This window comes from Chiloscyllium plagiosum, unplaced genomic scaffold (genome assembly GCF_037043375.1).
Source record: "Chiloscyllium plagiosum isolate Xiang-an unplaced genomic scaffold, Cpla_swu_hap1 HiC_scaffold_28, whole genome shotgun sequence".
NCBI lineage: Eukaryota > Metazoa > Chordata > Chondrichthyes > Orectolobiformes > Hemiscylliidae > Chiloscyllium > Chiloscyllium plagiosum.
In genome coordinates, this window is record NW_028270166.1 from 37,344,130 (window position 1) to 37,362,137 (window position 18,008).

Here is an 18,008-nt window from a genome sequence, read left to right on the forward strand (position 1 = left end):
GGTTCAAATCCTGCCATGACAGATGATAGAATCTGAATTCAATAAAAAATATGGAATTAAGATTTAACTCATCATTAGACTAGAAAAAAAAAAACTCATATGGCTCACTAATGCCTTTTAGGAAAAGAAACTGCCATCTGTACCTGGTCTGGCCTATATGTGACTCTGGACCCATGGTGAGGTGGTTGCCTCTTAACTGCTTGCTGGGATGGGGAGTAAATGCCAGGTTAGCTGGTGAAATCCTCATGATTTGAATGATTCAAAAAAACAAAGTATCTGCCAAATCCAGAGCAACCTCCTGTCAAAATTGCATATGGGTGATGATGGGGTAGTGTAGGGGGGTGGGCTTAGATTAGTTCACAGATTGACGCAGCATCAAGGGCTGAAGGGCCTGTTCTGTGCTGTATTGTTCTATGTTCTATAAAACGGATTTCTGGAAGGTTATCACATAAAAATGGCAAGGACAGAAAATACCGCAAGCTGCCTGGTGAAGCATTAGCAGGCCCGCCCAAGGGCACTGTGTGACCTGTGCACAGTAGGGCTGTTTCAGGGGAGCTTCACACACCCACTTTCCACCAAGGCCTGAGGTCACCAAGAGAACAAGAATCTAATGATGGCCATAAATCCATCGTTGGGGGGAGGGGGGGAAAACCTCAGCTGCCACCCTGATCTGGTCTGGCCTGGCCTGGCCTACATGGGAATCCAGATCCATAAAAGTCAACCACCTTGCTAACTGCCCTCTGGACAATAAATAGATTGGCAATAAGTGCTGGCCTAGCCAGCGATGCACTTATCCAGTGAATGAATAAAAAAAAACAATAAGATGAGTAAGTGGTTAAAAGACAAATCAAAAAGATTACCCAAAAGATGGAAAAAGCTGCCATCCAAACTAGAGATGTAGCTGAAGTCCCAAATAAATACCAGAAGATGTTCCTTTGTTTTTTTTCCCCGTCTTGCAATGCGTCTATCATTGAAAAGGCATTCATTTGTTGCCCATCTCTGCCACTGAGTGGCTGGGTGTGGTATATTAGAGGACAAATAGTCAACCACATTGCTGTCAATCTGGTGTTATATGTAAGTCAGACCAAGAAAGGATGGCAGATTTCCACCACACTCCCACCTCCATCCCATCCCCTAAAGGATCAGATAGTTTTCAGAACAATTGACAATAGGTTCACAATCACCATTATTAGGACAAGCTTTTAAAATTAACACATTTCCAAGTTTTATTATTTGATGTTAAATTCCACCAAACATTTGAACCCATGAGCCCAGTGCATTAGCCCAGGATTATTAGTCTGACGACATTACCACTACATAATCATCTTCCTCTTATCAATGGAGGAGAGGTAATTGCTACCAACAGGAAAAAAAAGCAAAGCATTAAAGGCATAAAGGTGGTGGGGGCTAGTCCTCAGTCTTCGGTTGGGATGGGGGAGGTGGTGCTGTTGGTTGCGTGGTCTCAGTCCCAGGCCAGTCTACACCCGGTCCAGGTTTTGGTCACACTTGTTCGACCACTCAGGGGTGGGTGGTCATAAGTGGGGAAATGTGTCCTGCTATGGTAATGGGGAGCAGGAACAGGTCAGTTCTGTAGCAGCACCATAAGCAGTCAGGGGAATATGTAATCGTCATGTCAGGCATACTCATCAGAGTCAGGGGAATAGGTCTGGGGTGACAGTCCCGGGGGTTTGGGTGTTCATTGTTGAAGTGGATACAGGGGGTCTCGAATTCGAGAAACGCTGCAGCATGGAAACAAATTATTCAGCCCAGCAAGTCCACACCAACCTTCCAAAAAGCGTGCGACCCAGAACAAACTCTTCCCCCCAGTTCAGTTTTGCATCTCTGGGATTGCTGCCTCTAAAGGCCCCACTTTGGTCTTGCTGCTGACCTTCAGCATTTTCAAATTGCAGAATTCTTCCACATGCACGAGGATCTGTCCAGCATTTCAATCACATCCCTATTGAATTTTAACCTCAATTATTATAGCTGATATATTTTCAATGTAGAAACATCACAACAAAGTTAATTTTCCAAGCCTGGGTAACAAGATGGTTATTATAGCATGGATATTCCTCTTTTTGGACTAAGTTCAAAAGCAGGAATGTCTTTAATGGAGAAACTCAGCCTCCCTTGTTCAGAAAACCCACTGGATCAAATGTCCGTCAGGTAATAATGGGCGGCCAGCTGGCTTTTTAATCAAATTATGAAGTCAAACTGGAAAACTCCACACATCTTGGCCTGCACCTCCACAATTTCATAGTTCACCTAATCTCTACAGGATAGAAACAAGCCATTCGGCAAAACAACTCCACACTGACCCTCTGAAGAGCATCCCACCTAGACTTACCCCCTCTATTCCTATAACCTGGCAATTCCCTTGGCTAATCTACACAGATCTGGACACTATGGGCAATTTAGCAGGACCAATCCTCCTAACCTACACATCTTTGAACTGTGGGAGGAAACCCATTCGGGCATAGGGAGAATCTACAAACCCTGAGGTTGCCTGAGGTTGCCTCAGTTGCCTGAGGGTGGAATTGCTGTGAGGCAGCAGTGTTGACCACTGAACTACTATGCTGCCCAGCACTGTATTGGTCAAGGCTTGGGCTTCTATCAGGGCACTTTTGCCTGTACACCTCACTGACCAGTGCCAAGAAAGGTGTGCTGTTAAGATGGGTGGTTTTGGGGGTCTTTATATTGGTTAGAGGGCTGTGGATCTTATAAGTCATACCCATGCCTTTGGTACAGTCCCCAGGGTATCTGACCAAACACATATGGTCAGTATGATATGGTCAGAGTGCTGCACAATACGTTAGCTCACATAACATACAGCAGAAGGACAAGGCTCATGGAGACAGAGGCTTGAAGTTTATTAACACCACCGTTATAAAAGATGTCAAGACTTTCATTGTCTGGGTTCTATGCATTCTGATGTTTGATACATCACATGACTATAACACTACTCATAACTGACTGGAAAGACAACACTATACTGACTCAATTGCACTGATTACTGAAGGGGAGAGGAGGAAGTTTGTACAGAAATGTCACATGCCATTCAAAGGTCTTAAAAATTCACTGCCTTTCTGGGATATGTAATATCAGAACATTAATTGACAGACATGCCCCATCCAAACTGACACTGCTTCACTAGTTAGTTTCACTGCTTTTTGCTTGTCCTTGCTTGGGGCTCAAGCAACAACAGCCCAAGTGGGTGCAGTAAGGGCCTTAATTGGTGGCAAGCCACAGAGGTCCATCATGAACTAATTGGAGGTGAAAGGAAGGATGATCTTCCATAGCCAACCCATTGTCCTACAACTGTCCCTATCACTTCTCAGGAGGAGAAGATCCCAGCTCATGAATTGAAATGAGAACCATACTTTAGAGTGGCTGTGAACTGTTGCTTTTTAAAAATAGACCAAATCAATGACACAAACACTAAACAGCAATGTTGGTGCAATTAATTTTTAATACAATATTAAACATTAATGTGAAATGTCAATCTTTATATACACTCTATTAATTGGATGTTGAAGCCAATGTGTTACTAAGAAAATGCAAAATGAATTTTACAAGTAAAAATAAATACTGAATTTAGAACCAGTCACAAAAACGCAACAGCCCAGATTCCAATTCTAAAAGATTTAAACATGTAAACTTAATCCAGTAGAATACTTTCACTGTTATCACAGTCTTCATATGGTATAAAATAGAATTCTCTGTCTAACAGTCAGCAGTTCTCAGCTCCCCTGTTAATGCATTTACTACTATTGTTTAGACACCAGGAAATCCCTCTTCCTAGCACTTGTCACATTCAAGTCAAATCTCTCTGCATTAAGTGCTACCCCAGTTAAATTACTTATAGGTGCACAAATATCCTTATAATCACATCACTTACTGTAATTTCAGACATTATACAAATGCAATTTCATTCCTTTCACACACAGTGCATCACAAAATATCTGCTCCACCAAAAGAGGCATAAAATGCACAGAACACAGACTGGGGTAGTTGAGACATGCCAATATTGCATTGAATTCAATAAAATACGCTTCCTTTTCATTTGGCCTCTACGCTGTCATCCATGAAGGTTTGAAATCGAGATATACAGGTAGCATGTGCCAAATCTGAAATTATAACAACATTCAGCAATAGTGACTTATTTTAAAAGACCCTATTGTGTTAAAGCCTGCAATGGATTCCCTTTAATTGTGAACCCATAACAGATCATGACATTCATCAAAGTAACTTTGTTAATTAATGGACTGAAAGGAAACAGACCCCAAGTGGTTTCATAGCCATTCCTCGTGTTTACTAGTATAGAGAAGGCAGGATAAAATACCCAAATAGATGTACCTCTTCTCAGAAAAGTTTGTGGTCAAATGTTGTGCTTGGTACGTTTAAGCAAAATACCCATGCTCTACCCATATTTAACTCAGACCAGCTAGTTTGCAGATTGCGTTAGATTTTGCCTCAGTTGTGAAAAGCAGCCAGCAGTAGTAGAGCTCAAAAGAGACTGCACAGATGATGTGGTCAAATCATTAATCTTTTAGAATCTCAAATGGTATTTATCCTACAGCAATTACAAGGAGGAAGACTGCATGGTAAGGAGCCTCATTGCTCTCAGCCAAATTCAGCCTGAACTACAATCCTATTGCCTTTGACGGTCAGTTTCAAAATATTCTTGGAATACTGACTAACAAGCATCCATCTTGCCAGATGGATATGAGCTCACAGAAAGCTGGATAGTGTTCAGCATTCTGGTAATCCGAATGGCCACAAGTCTATAAATCTTCCTTCCCCATCTCATACAACCATATTGAAGTAACAAGCTAATAGAAGGGGTTTTACAAAAATCAGGTTCAACTAGAAGAAAATAAACAAGAATGGTTTCTCATCCTAGGCTTACATTTGATGCACTCCAGACTGTGGGGGAAGCAAGATAACATCAAATTTAATAAGAAAAAGTGCGTGGATAGAGAACTAGCACTACTCATTCAAGTTTCTTTATAGGATTCCCATTACTGCAATTGGCTCAATTGCATATTTTGATTTTCGGATGACTATACTATTTTCTATAACTTAAAATGTCCCATGTTCCCAGCGAGAACAAAGAAATTTTTTTTACAGGATTGGATAAAGCAACAATATTTTTATCATGATACTGAATAACTCCTCTCTTCCTTTCTGGGTTTAGAGAAAACAGGACAGTAGAAAATCTGTTTATATCATGGGTTGGTTATAATGATCAAAAGATATTACAATGATATTACAATCAAAAGGGAGAAAAATGAACATCACATGAGATTCCACCAGAAATATTTGTTCAATCATTGGCTATAATTAACATTTTCAGTTTATTATTTTTAAAAACATTTCACAATCAAGGCTGTGCATCAAGATTTTAGTGTCAACCACAAACAGAAGCAGATACTCAATCACAAGTCTCCATTTCTGAAAGAGTTCAAATTCAATCATCGTAAATTTAAAAAAAAGGCCAAAGTTCCACACTCGGGTGGGATGTGGAGAATCTAGTTTCCAGTCTTCAGTTCCCTTCTCAAGGCAGTTTTCAGGGTACAATCTTTGCTTTAGTATGAGCTGGGGGCAGTAGCATGGAAGCTTGGTAAATGACTTCTAGGTTAGGCTGGCAGTGGAGCTGCTTGTCCCACTGTTGCGTTTCTGCAGTGATTTGACAGCACTCGGTACCTGAAGCCCTGTTTGCACAATAAAACTGCCGCACCAGACCTGGAGTTGGTGGGGGGTGGGGGGTGGGGGGTGGGGGGTAGGGTGGGGTGGGGTGGGGAAGGGAGGGGAGGGGAGGGGGAAACAGGGGGTACAAAAATCAACATTATAAAACATCCAACAAGTTGTCACTGTGTGTTTTGTGGGGTGAGCAGAGAGTGGAACTGTGACCATCAAGCAGAAGACAATTTGCAGAGACAGTGAAGTATATTTGGAAAAAGGGATGGAGAGTGGTAGAACCATAAATAAGTATGGAGAATTTCAGAGCACAAATGTGGAAGTGGTGCTCCAGTTATTATTTACACCGATTCATTTTGTGTGTAATTATTTGAACTGGCTCCAAATGCATTGAAGAGAAAAAAGTTTAGGAAAGGCCCCATTTCTACAAAATATTCCCTCAATGTTCTGGTGTGAAGACGATTAGAAAATAAGTCAGCTTCCCTGCCTCAACAAAAAGGTACCCAACGATGAAACTCCTGCTTCCATTTCTGGAAGTAAAAGTGGTTTTAGATAAGGCAACATCTATCTTAATTCAGCTGAAAATTCAGACTAGCTAGATCAAAAGGTCTGCTGGGGATACACGGGAGAAATTTTCCACTTTCAATCACTCCCTTATTTCTCATCTCTTCTTCTTCTTCACTATACCATATTAGTATTAAATTAGAATTGGGCACTCTCAGTCACTGGATGTCATGACACTATACGGAGTAAGTAAGAGCAATTTGCTGACACGACTTGATTGCGTTTGAACTTTATTATAAGTGGAGTTGTCACTTTTTTTTCAAGATAGTTTAAACTTAAAAGACAAGACTTGCAGTTAAGGCAATCACTGACTTGACGCTACATGAATTGGCAGAGATAAGGTCATACCTGTACTTCAGCATTTCTTGGGCTATTCAGCATTTTATAACGAAAACAATCTGTTTTATTGGAGTAAAGGAATTGTTTTCCTCTTCTGTGATACCTTATTTTTCCAAGATACTGGATCTAACTTTAAGACTTAGTTTTGGGAGGAATTGAGAATGATTTCAAATTCTGAAAAATCCAGTCTTTTTGTGAAGAGAGCCTCGACCAAATTTTCACAGGCAGAGTGATCCAGTCTCTTTTCAAAAACTGATATTTAATTAATTGTAAATTAATCTCAAACATATTGTAGTTGTACAGGATGTTGGTGAGTCCACTTTTGGAGTGCGGTGTACAGTTCTGATCACGCTTTTATAGGAAGGTTATTATTAAACTGGACAGGGTGCAGAAAAGATTTCGAAGGATGGTACTGGGACGGGAGGGTTTGAGTTATAAAAGGAGAGGCTGGAACCTTTTTCACTGGAGTGTAAGAAGTTAAGGGGTGACTTTATATAGAGGTTTATAAAGTCATGAGGGGCATAGATAAAGTGAAGGGCAAAGGTCTTTTCTCATGGGTGGGGGAGTTCAAAACTAGGGGACATAATTTTCAGTTGAGGAGAAAGATTTAAAAGAGATTGGAGGGGCAACATTTTCATACAGAGGGTGGTTCGTATGTGGAAAGAAATGGCAAAGGAAGTAGTAGATGCAGGTACAGTTGCAACATTTAAAAGACATTTGGAGAAGTACACGAATAGGCAAGGTTTATAGGGGGATAATCGGCCAAAGTGGGACTAGTTTAGTTTGAGAAACTTGGTCGGCATGGGTGAGTTGGACCAAAGAGTCAGTTTCTGTGCTGTATGACTCTGACTAGGAATCAATGACCATGCAAATAAAAATGCTTTTAATCTGAAATGTTGAGGAGAGTCACACAGCACAGTCCAACCAATGCATGCTGATCATAACCCCAAACTCAACTAGTCTCACCTGCCTGTGCTTGGACCATATTCCTCTAAACATTTCTTATGCATGTATATATCCAAATGGTTTTTAAAACATTGTAACGGTACCCGCATCCACCACCACATCAGGAAGTTCAAGTGGTGGAAACTAAACATTCAAAGCAAATGCTTCAGCATTTCTACTTTGAGATGTGGTTGATGTTAATTACTATATAATTCCTTGAAAATAATCATAGGATCATCTGAGGAGAAAGTACAGCTTTTAAAAAAAAGTGGATATTTGCAGTTTGCAGATGTAAACCAAATAAGACATAATTCTCAGAACTGCAATTTTATGAGAAAAAGAAATGGTGTTGGGAATCAATATGCTTCGGGTACAATAACTAATACATATTTGGATTTTGAAGGACCTCGGTCAGTTTCTGGCAACTGTAAAATAGGAAGCAATGTCAAAATTAGCAAAGTGTCTGAATCATTAACAGTAGGTTGATGTTAAACTGATGGCTCTGTCATCCTGGATTTGGGTGATGCTGGTGGTACAGATCTATCCTGCACTCAGTCAAATGCAGCAGCCTGGATCTATTTGCCTTTCGAAACATTTTTCTTCGGTATTCAGGCTATAGACTTCTTAGAGTAACATCCAACTAAGAACAAGAATCAGGTCTAATGTTTGCATTAAAATTTTGTTGTGTGCAGGGCCAACTTTTTAAAAAACAGGCAGAGGCAGACTCTTTCATTATTTTATGAAGAGTCACTAATATGGAACATGGAACAAATCCTGCATTTTAATGTCTGGGCTATTCCACTGTCGAGAATGAGGCTGCAGAGAGGGAGCATTTGCTTGGCAAAAGAAACTAGCTAAGTTTGGATTTAAATGTGAGCAAGGTTTTGAGAATTGTCAAATAGGGCTAACAAAGTTTTGATATACAGTTTGCTGTAATTATCTGGGAGGAAGTGAATTCTCATTGCTGACTGGAATTAAATCAAAGTATTAACAACTAGTCTACATAGAAAATAACTTGCTACTCAAAGTCTCTTTTCCCTCATATGATGCAAACATACAGCCATATCTATATCAAACTGTGCAAATTATACTATTAACACTTTAAGATGCATGCGAGTTTTACAATTTAAAGCACTTGCGCATGATAGGAAGTTAAAATGTTAAATTTGTATGCTGGACTTTTGTACACAAAAAGTCATTCGCCTGAAACATTAACGGCTTCTCTCTCCAGAGTGTGGAGTGTTGGTGCTGGACTGGGGCTAAATCACAGGATTTCAACATAACATTGTGTCGTGTGGCTTCGGACTCTCTCCAGAGGTTGCGTTGGACTGCTGAATATTTCCAGCATTTACTGTTTTTATTATACATTAAATAAAGTTTGGGAACCTCAGATCAGAAACTTCTGAAGACATGCGATGCCTTTGAAAGTACAGAGTCAAGCCAGTAAGATCATGTACTTGGTCACTTTTCCATTTTAAGTCTATTCAACAAATATATTCAGACTGAAAAGCCAGCACTGTGAGAGAGAGTACAGCACTTACCATGAAGGCAGGAAGGATAGGCTGTGTGAACTTTGTTCTAAATGAATGAATCAGTTGCTTTGTTTTGGCATTGTAGAATGACAGGTGACCTTAAAAACAAGAAAAATAAAAAGAGTTTTACAAATTGCCTCAAATAAATTACCAACTTCCCAAACTTTAGAATTGAAACAGTGCCGATTCTGCTCCTCCAAAAATTCTGGAATAAGGAAAACCGGTGTAGGAATGGGCTGCAGGAATCATCGCTTGGATTTTCCATTCCATTGCTGGGGTGTCATCCCCACTTTCCTCTCCATGTGACCTCCCATGTAGATGTGTGCATTGTACTGACTGAAAGGCACAAAATGTGCCTACTGAAATATATCTCTACTCTCCATTAGTATTGCCTACACAAATCTGTAATTCAATATATTGAAAAAAACGTTCTTCCAGTTATCTTTCTTTTCCATGTGCTGCCACCTCCCTCAGTTGCATTGTTGCTATGACCAAACTAAGCTGACACTTTAAGTCAAAATTATCACTCAAATTTGGAAAGGCTCATATCAAGTTCTCAGTTTGTAGCAACACTAGGGATAATAATTTGCTTTATCTTATTTATTCTTTCACGAGATGTGGGTGCCACTAGCTAGGCTGACATTTACTGCCCATACATAATTACCTTTGTAGAGGAGTCAGCAAGCTGCTATCTTAGATGGAAATGTGTTGCTGGAGAAGCGCAGCAGGTCAGGCAGCATCTAGGGAACAGGAGAATTGACGTTCCGGGCATTAGCCCTTCTTCAGGAGAAGAAGGATTCCTGAAGAAGGGCTCATGCCCGAAACATCGATTCTCCTGTTCCCTAGATGCTGCCTGACCTGCTGCGCTTCTCCAGCAACACATTTCCATCTCTGATCTCCAGCATCTGCAGACCTCATTTTCTCTTCAAAGCTGCTATCTTAACCTGCTGCAGTTCACGAGATGTAGGGTCCACTACACTGCAATTAGACAGCTCCACTATTTGACCCAGTGTCAATGAGGAACAATCATATAGTTCCAAGTCAGGGAGGGAACTTGCCAGTGGTGGTTTTCTCATGTAACTGATACCCTTGTCCGTCTAGGTGCTAGAGTCTGCCCTTTTGCAAAGCCCTGTTGAATGAACGTTGATCAAGTTGCTGCTGTGCATCTTATATTTAGTAAACAGTGCTGCCGCTGTGTGTTGGCAGTGGTGGAAGGAGTGAATGTGAAAGGGTCTGGATGGGGTGACAATCAAGTGGAGAGCTTTGTTTTATAATGATATTTGATTTGATTTATTGTCACATGTACAATGAAAAGTTTTGTTTCGAAAGCTGAATAGGCAGATCATACCAAACAAAGATCATAGGGTGATTGAACAGAGTGAGGGATACAAAGTTACAGCTGCAAAGAAGATGTACAAAAAGCAAGATCAACATTAGATTTGAACCTTGAGAAGTCCATTCTGAAGTCTAATAACAGCAGAGAAGAGGCTGTTCTTGAACCCTGCCGGTATGCGTGTTTAAAGTTTTGTATATTCTGCCCAATGAAAGAGGTTGGAAGGGATTATAACCAGGTTGAGAGGTCTTTGATGAAGTTGGCTGTGTTTTTGAGGCACTGAGAGGTGTAGACGGAGTCAATGGGTGGGAGGCTGACTTGATGGACTGGGCGCTGTTCACAACTCTGTAGTTACAATTCTGGTAAACTAATCTGGAAATTCTGAAACCTTTGTCTCTGCTCCACCCTCTACAACTGGAACTTCAATTCGTGAGGATAGGCAACAGTACCTCCTATACGACAATCTTCATCGTCAGTGTCCCACAAGGATGTATACTCAGCCCCATAGCAAGCCGTGATGCACCCAGATAGAATGCATTTGTACAGTGCATTGGTAAATGTTGGTGAATGTCTTCATGAACATATCAAATTTCCTTAGCCTCCTGAGGAAGGAAGAGGCGTTGTTGTGTCTTCTTAATTATTGCATCAATGTGGGACCTCCAGGACAGATTGTTGGTGATTATCACTCTAGGAACTTGATGCTCTTGACCAATTCCACCTCAGCTCCATTCATGTTGATGTGGGCGCGCTCTCCTTCTTGCTGCTTGAAGTCAATGATCAGCTCTTTAGTTTTGCTGACATTGTTGCCTTTACACTACATTACCAAGCACTCTCTCTCTTTCCTTTATTCTGTCTAGTCATTGTTTGGTTATCTGGCCTACAACAGTGATGTCATTAGCACACTTGTAGATGGAGTCTGGACATAATTTGGCCACACAGTCATGGATGTGCAGGGAATACAATAAAGGGCTAAGTGCGGATCTTTGTGGGACACCGGTGAAGAAGATTGTCGGATAGGAGGTGCTGTTGCCAATCCTCACGGATTGCAGTTCTAGTTGCAGAGGGTAGAACAGAGAACTAAGTCTCAGAATTTGGAGATTAGTTTGGTTGAAGTTGTAGCTGTAGTCAGTAAGTGGAAGCCTGATGTAGGTATCCTTACTTTCCAAATGTTTCAGGGATGAGCACAGGGCTAGGGGGATGTCGTCAGCCATGGACCTGCTGCACCAGTAGGTGAATTGCAATTGCTTCTTCAATGCTGTTGGAGCGCAATTCATCCAGGTAAATGGACAAGATTCCACCAATCTCCTGATCTAAGCCATGTAGATGGAGGACAGGGTTCAGAATCAGGTGGCAAGTTACTCACCACAAAAAAACTTTCAGCCTCTGACCTACGCTCATAGATATTCAGATTGGAGATGATCGCCTCCTTTCGCTTGAACCTCGCTAATTTCCAAAACTGTTGGGAACAATGCTTCAAATCCTACAAGTTGGAAGTGCTGCTCCGGATTTGGAACTATATTGCCGTCCCTTCACTGTCACTGGATCAGAATTCTGAAACTCACTCCCTAACATCATTGCGGGTGTACCTACAACAGTTCAAGGCAGCAGTTCACCATCATCTTCTCAAGGGCAGTTAGGGATGGGCAATATGTGCTGGCCAAGCTATCATGCCCCTCAAAAGAAGAAAGAAATAGTGCAGCAAGTTCTAAAGTCACCTGGAAGCAGGATACAGTCAGTTCTACCAGAACGGAGTAGCTCCATTCTCATATAATCCCATGCTATAAGAAAATCGCATAACAGCAGCAATATTTAAAGTAGTGGGGTCAGAATCATGTTATAACCGATACATACTTTAAAACTTTGTGCTTTAGTAACTATGTCCCTATTTCATAAATCGCGTTTTGGCGAATTTGCTTTAATGAAGCATTATAGCAGAATGATGTGTATTATCTCCAGATATACTGGACCTGAACTCCAGGGGCCAGTCGGGAGGGCTAGATGGTGGCCACCAGGTGAAAGGAGACAAACACATTCTGTTTTAATTCCTCCTCAGTGTTTTGTGAAAGTCACTGGAGGACTATACAGCATTTTAAACAATTAGTAAATGAAACAGCATGAATAGCAACCTTGTTTCATTTTAATTGAGGGAAAGGATGCAAGTCTTGCAACTTGACCATAATTAATGGGTGCAAGTTATGCATGCTTTTAGCATCAGGGAAGATTTTTCATTCAGCAGGATTGTGTCACAGAGGAAATGACGTGTAGAATAATGAAGATCTAGTGTACTTATTAGGCTAAAATCTAATCCAGAGTCAGATTAGCCTTAAAATACTTTGTCTTTGTGGATAGAGTCAAACTCTTCTTAACGCAATGCAATGCCTTTCAGTGCATTTAGATCTATATGCTGCTATCTCCAAATTACCTCCTGAACCTCGAATGCCTGAAGTCGATCTAAAAAGCAGCATTGTGACTTGAATCAATTATACGATAAACTCACTTGACAAAAATAGCCATCTTTCCAATGACGTTTAAGCACAGATCAATTCTAAAGATTTGGATTAGCTTAACTCCGTTGCTAGTTTGTGCCAAACAGTTCGGACTGCAAATTCCATTCCATTATTTGAGCACTTCAGTATCAAGTGATTGTTGCATTAGCCACAATCAGATCAGATTGCATATCGTTGAATGGTGAATAAAGCTCAAGAGGCTGAGTAACCTACTCCTGCAGCCTCATTTTTCACATATTTTCACATATACTGGGGAAAATGTAGCGATATCACTTGATTTGTAGTCCAAGCACCAATGCTAATGTTTGTAGGATTCAAATTCCAATATGAGTTGTATCCTACAAACATTCAACATCCAGGATTCAAACATTACTGGACAGTTAGTGGCATTGGCATTAAGAAAATTGTAATTAAGATATGGTCTTTGTAACAATGACCAATAAAGCATTATTCTCATTAAAAATTGTCTGTTTTGTTGATGTTCTTCAGGGAAGGAAATTTGCCCTCCTAACCTTGTCCAGTCTATAGGTTCTTCCATACCCACAATGTGGCTGAACCTTACATCTCTTCTGAAATGGTCATAGCAAGTCACTCAATCGAAAGGAAATGGACAATGGGTGCTCGTGATACCCACTGTCTAAAGAATTTTTTTTTTTTTTTAAATTTGGATGGGCTTTCCCTGGTAATGGTGAACATGAAAAGGTAAAACAGCACAATGTGAAGAACAGGGAGCTTGTTCTCCGTGAACTACCAGTCCAAGAAAACGAAACTAGATCAATTGGTTGTTCATCTCACTTGTTCGTAGAATCTTAGTAGGAAGAAATCAGCTTTCAAAATAATTCATAATAACCATGCCATTGCATGAAATACATGGATTTGTTGAAATGAATAACATGGATGCATCCAAGGGAGAAAGGTCTAAAGGGATATACATTGATCAGGTTAGAGAAAAAGGGTTAAATGGAACATAAATCACTGCCATAGATGAGATACACTGAACAGTCAATTTTGAATACGATATATTTCTATCTAATAATTTAGAATTTTCAGGAGATACAAAAAATAAGTTGCTGGACAAACTCAACTTCTTTCTTTTATGGCGTCATGATTAGGCAATGAGATGTTGGAGATGCAGAAGAAGTTGATATAATATTTAAAAATTTTAAATTTAGCAATAGAAAATACTTAACATTTTAGGTAAGAAAATAATAAAACTTTAAACTTAGCATAAAGAAACAACAGATATCTGAAGCAATAAGGAATTTCATGAATTGGGTTTTGAAATAACTAAAAGCATTAATGTTTGAACTCACGCACTGGTGTTGAAACAGAAAAAAAAAGAAGTTAAAAACTGAACCACGAAGCACATGCCCGTACAGTCAGGGGTTTAAAAAAAATTTAACTATTACAAAAATAAAGCTTTTGTCAAGTTTTCGATCTCCCCATGCCCAAAGATCTCGATCACAGCTATAGTGAGGGACAGTTTCTAGATAATGGTCAGTGATAGTCATAGCTAGTTGACAGGGAATGCATTAACTCATCCTTGCCTGCTGCCTGTCACAACAATACTCTGGAACTGACAGAAGCATTTAAAGAAAGAAAATGTAGTTAAGTCATTGAGCACATTGATGTAGCCAGTTATCACTGTTGCCCCTACCTGATGTTTTAACGTACATTGAACAAATTCAGCATTCAAAACTGAAATCATGGACACAGGGTATAGACTTTAACCATTTTGGCCCAAAACAAGGGGTAGAGGTGAACAGAAATTCCAATACCTTCACTGTAGTTACAATAAACTCCGATTCTCTCAGGTACTGAGATATCCAAGACTTTGGCTTTGTTGTTGTGTTTGGCGGTAAAGCTGACTTGCAGCCAGTTATTGAGATGAAGACACCAGGAGGCATTGGTCTTTCCCAGTTGATCAAATTTGCCCAAAGTCCTGTAGGCCACACCTACAATGAAAGCCTTGCTGTCCCTTTCAAATGTGACCTCCCAGTAATGCTGTCCACCATCAATTAGAGTATCCCCTGCGGAAAACAAAAAAGAGATTATGCACATGAAACAGTTAAATTCCTTGTTCCCACGGAAGATCTATTTCCTGCCACAGAAAATGCTCACTACAAGCAAAATCTGTATTAATTAGTTCTGGAGTGCAGAGTCAACCATTTAAAAAAAAAAACAAAAATCAGCAGTGCAACCTGGAAAGTAGGATTGAATTTTTTTGGAAAAGTACATGAATAGGAAAGGTTGGAAGGGAGATGGGCCAGGAGCAGGTAGGAGGAACTAGTTTAGTTTGGGATTATGTTGTCATGGAGAAAGTGAGGACTGCAGATGCTGGAGATCAGAGCTGAAAATGTGTTGCTGGAAAAGCGCAGGTCAGGCAGCATCCAAGGAGCAGGAGAATCGACGTTTTGGGCATGAGCCCTTATGTTGTCATGGACTGGTTGGACAAAGGGTCTGTTTCTGTGCCATTTGACTCTAAGTAGTTGAGGATTTATTCCTAAAATAAATTCTGCCGCTGGCTTTTTGTTCTTAGAAAAATAGTTAAACCAACAGGTTACCTGTATGCCTTCACCTCTTCATGAAGAGCCTTTCTGCAGAATACAAACTTCCCATATATTCTAGTTAGTCAAGAATGCCCTCCAGTAACTGCACAACTGTGACTTATTCAGTTTCTCTCTGGGATCGAATCATTAACTTGCTGCATCGATGATGTAGGAGGCTGAACTGTTGAAGCAATTAGAGGGGATTCTTAAAGCAACTGCCAATCTTCCTTCATAGCTTAAGGAAGACTCATTAGTGTGAAGTCTCCTAGAGAGAGGACATTTCTAAATATAAATTTGTTTGAATGTCTGGTACATTCAGGATTCTGTTCTGTTGTTAGTGCAAATCTAGATGTTTTAAACACCAGAAGGTACAAACTACAGGGCAACCTCAATTATCCAAACAATATGGGTGGGGAGTATTTTGTTTGGATAATCAAATGTTCGGATAACACAGTCTACCCAAGCATCAGGACCTTGTTCGGATAATCTGAGATTCAGATAATCAACATTTGGATAATCGAGGTTGTACTATATAACCAGACTGACGTTTATTTGAACGCTGCAGTTCACTGTAAGGCTAGACAGTCAAGCTAGAATATTTTGATAACATTACTAATTTTTATGGCTTGAAATAAAGTTTTAGGATTTAACCTCAACTCGAAGTAGTTTAGTTTGATTTTTTGTTTGCAGTTGAGACAATTAATGGCCAAGACAACTATTTGTTAAGAACTAGTCTTGCTGACTAAAATTGCTTCAGTGATGAACAACCTGGCTTCAAGCAATTCTATTTGTTTCACTACACAAGATGCAAATTCATGGTCTGTTGTGAAGTAGGTAAATTTTTGCACCTAGCAGTTTAAATTGCATTTGATATACTTTATCTCAAACAAGAATCATGTGTTCTTATTAGGTTTCAGGCACCTCACTGTCTTAATACATCACCTATATTTGAGAATAAAGCATTTATATTTTTAAGAGGATAGCTTGATATTCTGTTAGAGACATTGGTTCTTGATTGCCTTAGCATTTTGAGTTGGTGGTTTTTGAATGATAGTTTTCATTATTGATAAGAGGATAACACATTATTAAAAAAGAAAGTGTGACTTCTCTCATATAGATACAAAGCTGTTGGATAACTAATCCAATGTTACCCAAACCTGAAAAAGGGAGAGAGGAAAGAGTGTTGGAGATTTGTCTTGGCCTATATGACTTTCAATCACACAGATGGTGTTATATCAGAGCACTGTCATCTTAAAGGCAATGAATGGGGGCAATTCAGACCATTTCCTAATAAATAGATGAGCAACTTGGGAAGAATTAAGGAGAAGAATTGGAAGCATAGCATCTTTGATGTCACGGTCTACCATGGCTTCTCTGGGATAGTTCAAAGATACAGTTCAGTGAACTTGACTTCAGAGGGAAGAGAAAGAAAGAAATTGGCAACAGTCAAGGAATCCTCGCCCTTTCATGTTGTCGTCACAAGTGTTTGTAAAATCTTGTTTAATAAATTTTAGTTGAATCAGAAATATCGGTTATTCATACCTCATTATGGTCCTCAGTTTTGCCTGAGCTATCATTACAAGTCATTCGAACTTCAGGAAAAAGCTTTCTAAACTTCAACTCATAAAAATGGTTTCTTGTACCTACCTAACACAGTGTATGATTCAGCCGTAAAGCGATCTCTGCTGCTCCGTCCAGATGGCATTCTCTTTGGTGAGTGAATGATGCTCCTTAATACAGAAAGATAAAAGCTATTTTAACCAGAGTCGGGCAGACAGTCTGCTTGAGTTGTAAGTGATGCTAGAGCTGATTTAAGCACCACAAGCAAAATTAATGAAAAGTGCATTACAAGAAAGGAGTCACTATAAGTAAAACATTCTTTTACAAAAAAAAAGGACAACATTAATGAACAATATGATTGAAATTCAGCCTGTGACAAAGCAGGTATAATCCTGTTGTCAACAATTTGTGGTTCAGCAATTGAACTTGGATATTAAGAAAGGTTTCAAAATGTATATATTTCCAACTGGAAACGGTGTGCAGTTCCACATAAAAATGTTAAGGTACTACAGAATTGGAACTGTAGTCAACCTGTGCATTAATTAAAAGAAAGCTTCCTGCATTTCTGAATTTTCTCTCCTTGCATTCAGAAATGACCAGACCCATGAGAAATCCATCGAATCTTGGTTTATACAAGTCCGACACGAAGACAAGAATAGAAAAACATAATATAGAGACATCATGATTATTTAAAGAACACAGGCGGGAAGTATTTCGTTTGGTTAATCGCACTTCAGATAATCAAATGACAGATAACCAAATGCCAGATAACATAATTTAGACGAGCATCGGGACATTGCGATCTTGCTGGATAATCCGGTATTCGAGGTTCCTCTGTTACAGGTATGTGAGAAAAAGTGCAAAGAAGCCCATAGAAAACAAAGTGCTCTGACTAGTAGTGATGAGGAACCAGCAGCAGTAACAAACAAGATTAAAGTGATAGAAGTGCTTATAATTTATATTTCAACTATACTATGTA

At 39.8% G+C, this 18,008-nt stretch overlaps 1 protein-coding gene across 2 annotated transcripts in view; it reads right to left on the minus strand.

Annotated features, from left to right (window-relative positions):
- Positions 1 to 3,449: 3,449 nt before the first annotated feature.
- fsd1 (fibronectin type III and SPRY domain containing 1) overlaps positions 3,450 to 18,008 on the minus strand; it is a 48,159-nt gene continuing 33,600 nt past the window's right edge. For both annotated transcript variants that reach the window (XM_043720950.2, XM_087976123.1), the window contains exons 10-13: positions 17,117 to 17,199; positions 14,699 to 14,950; positions 9,090 to 9,178; positions 3,450 to 5,745 (exon numbers count right to left, since the gene is read on the minus strand). In XM_043720950.2, the coding sequence (XP_043576885.2) occupies positions 5,635 to 5,745; positions 9,090 to 9,178; positions 14,699 to 14,950; positions 17,117 to 17,199 (535 nt within the window). In that variant the 3' untranslated portion in view covers positions 3,450 to 5,634. The remainder of the gene's footprint in view (positions 5,746 to 9,089; positions 9,179 to 14,698; positions 14,951 to 17,116; positions 17,200 to 18,008) is intronic.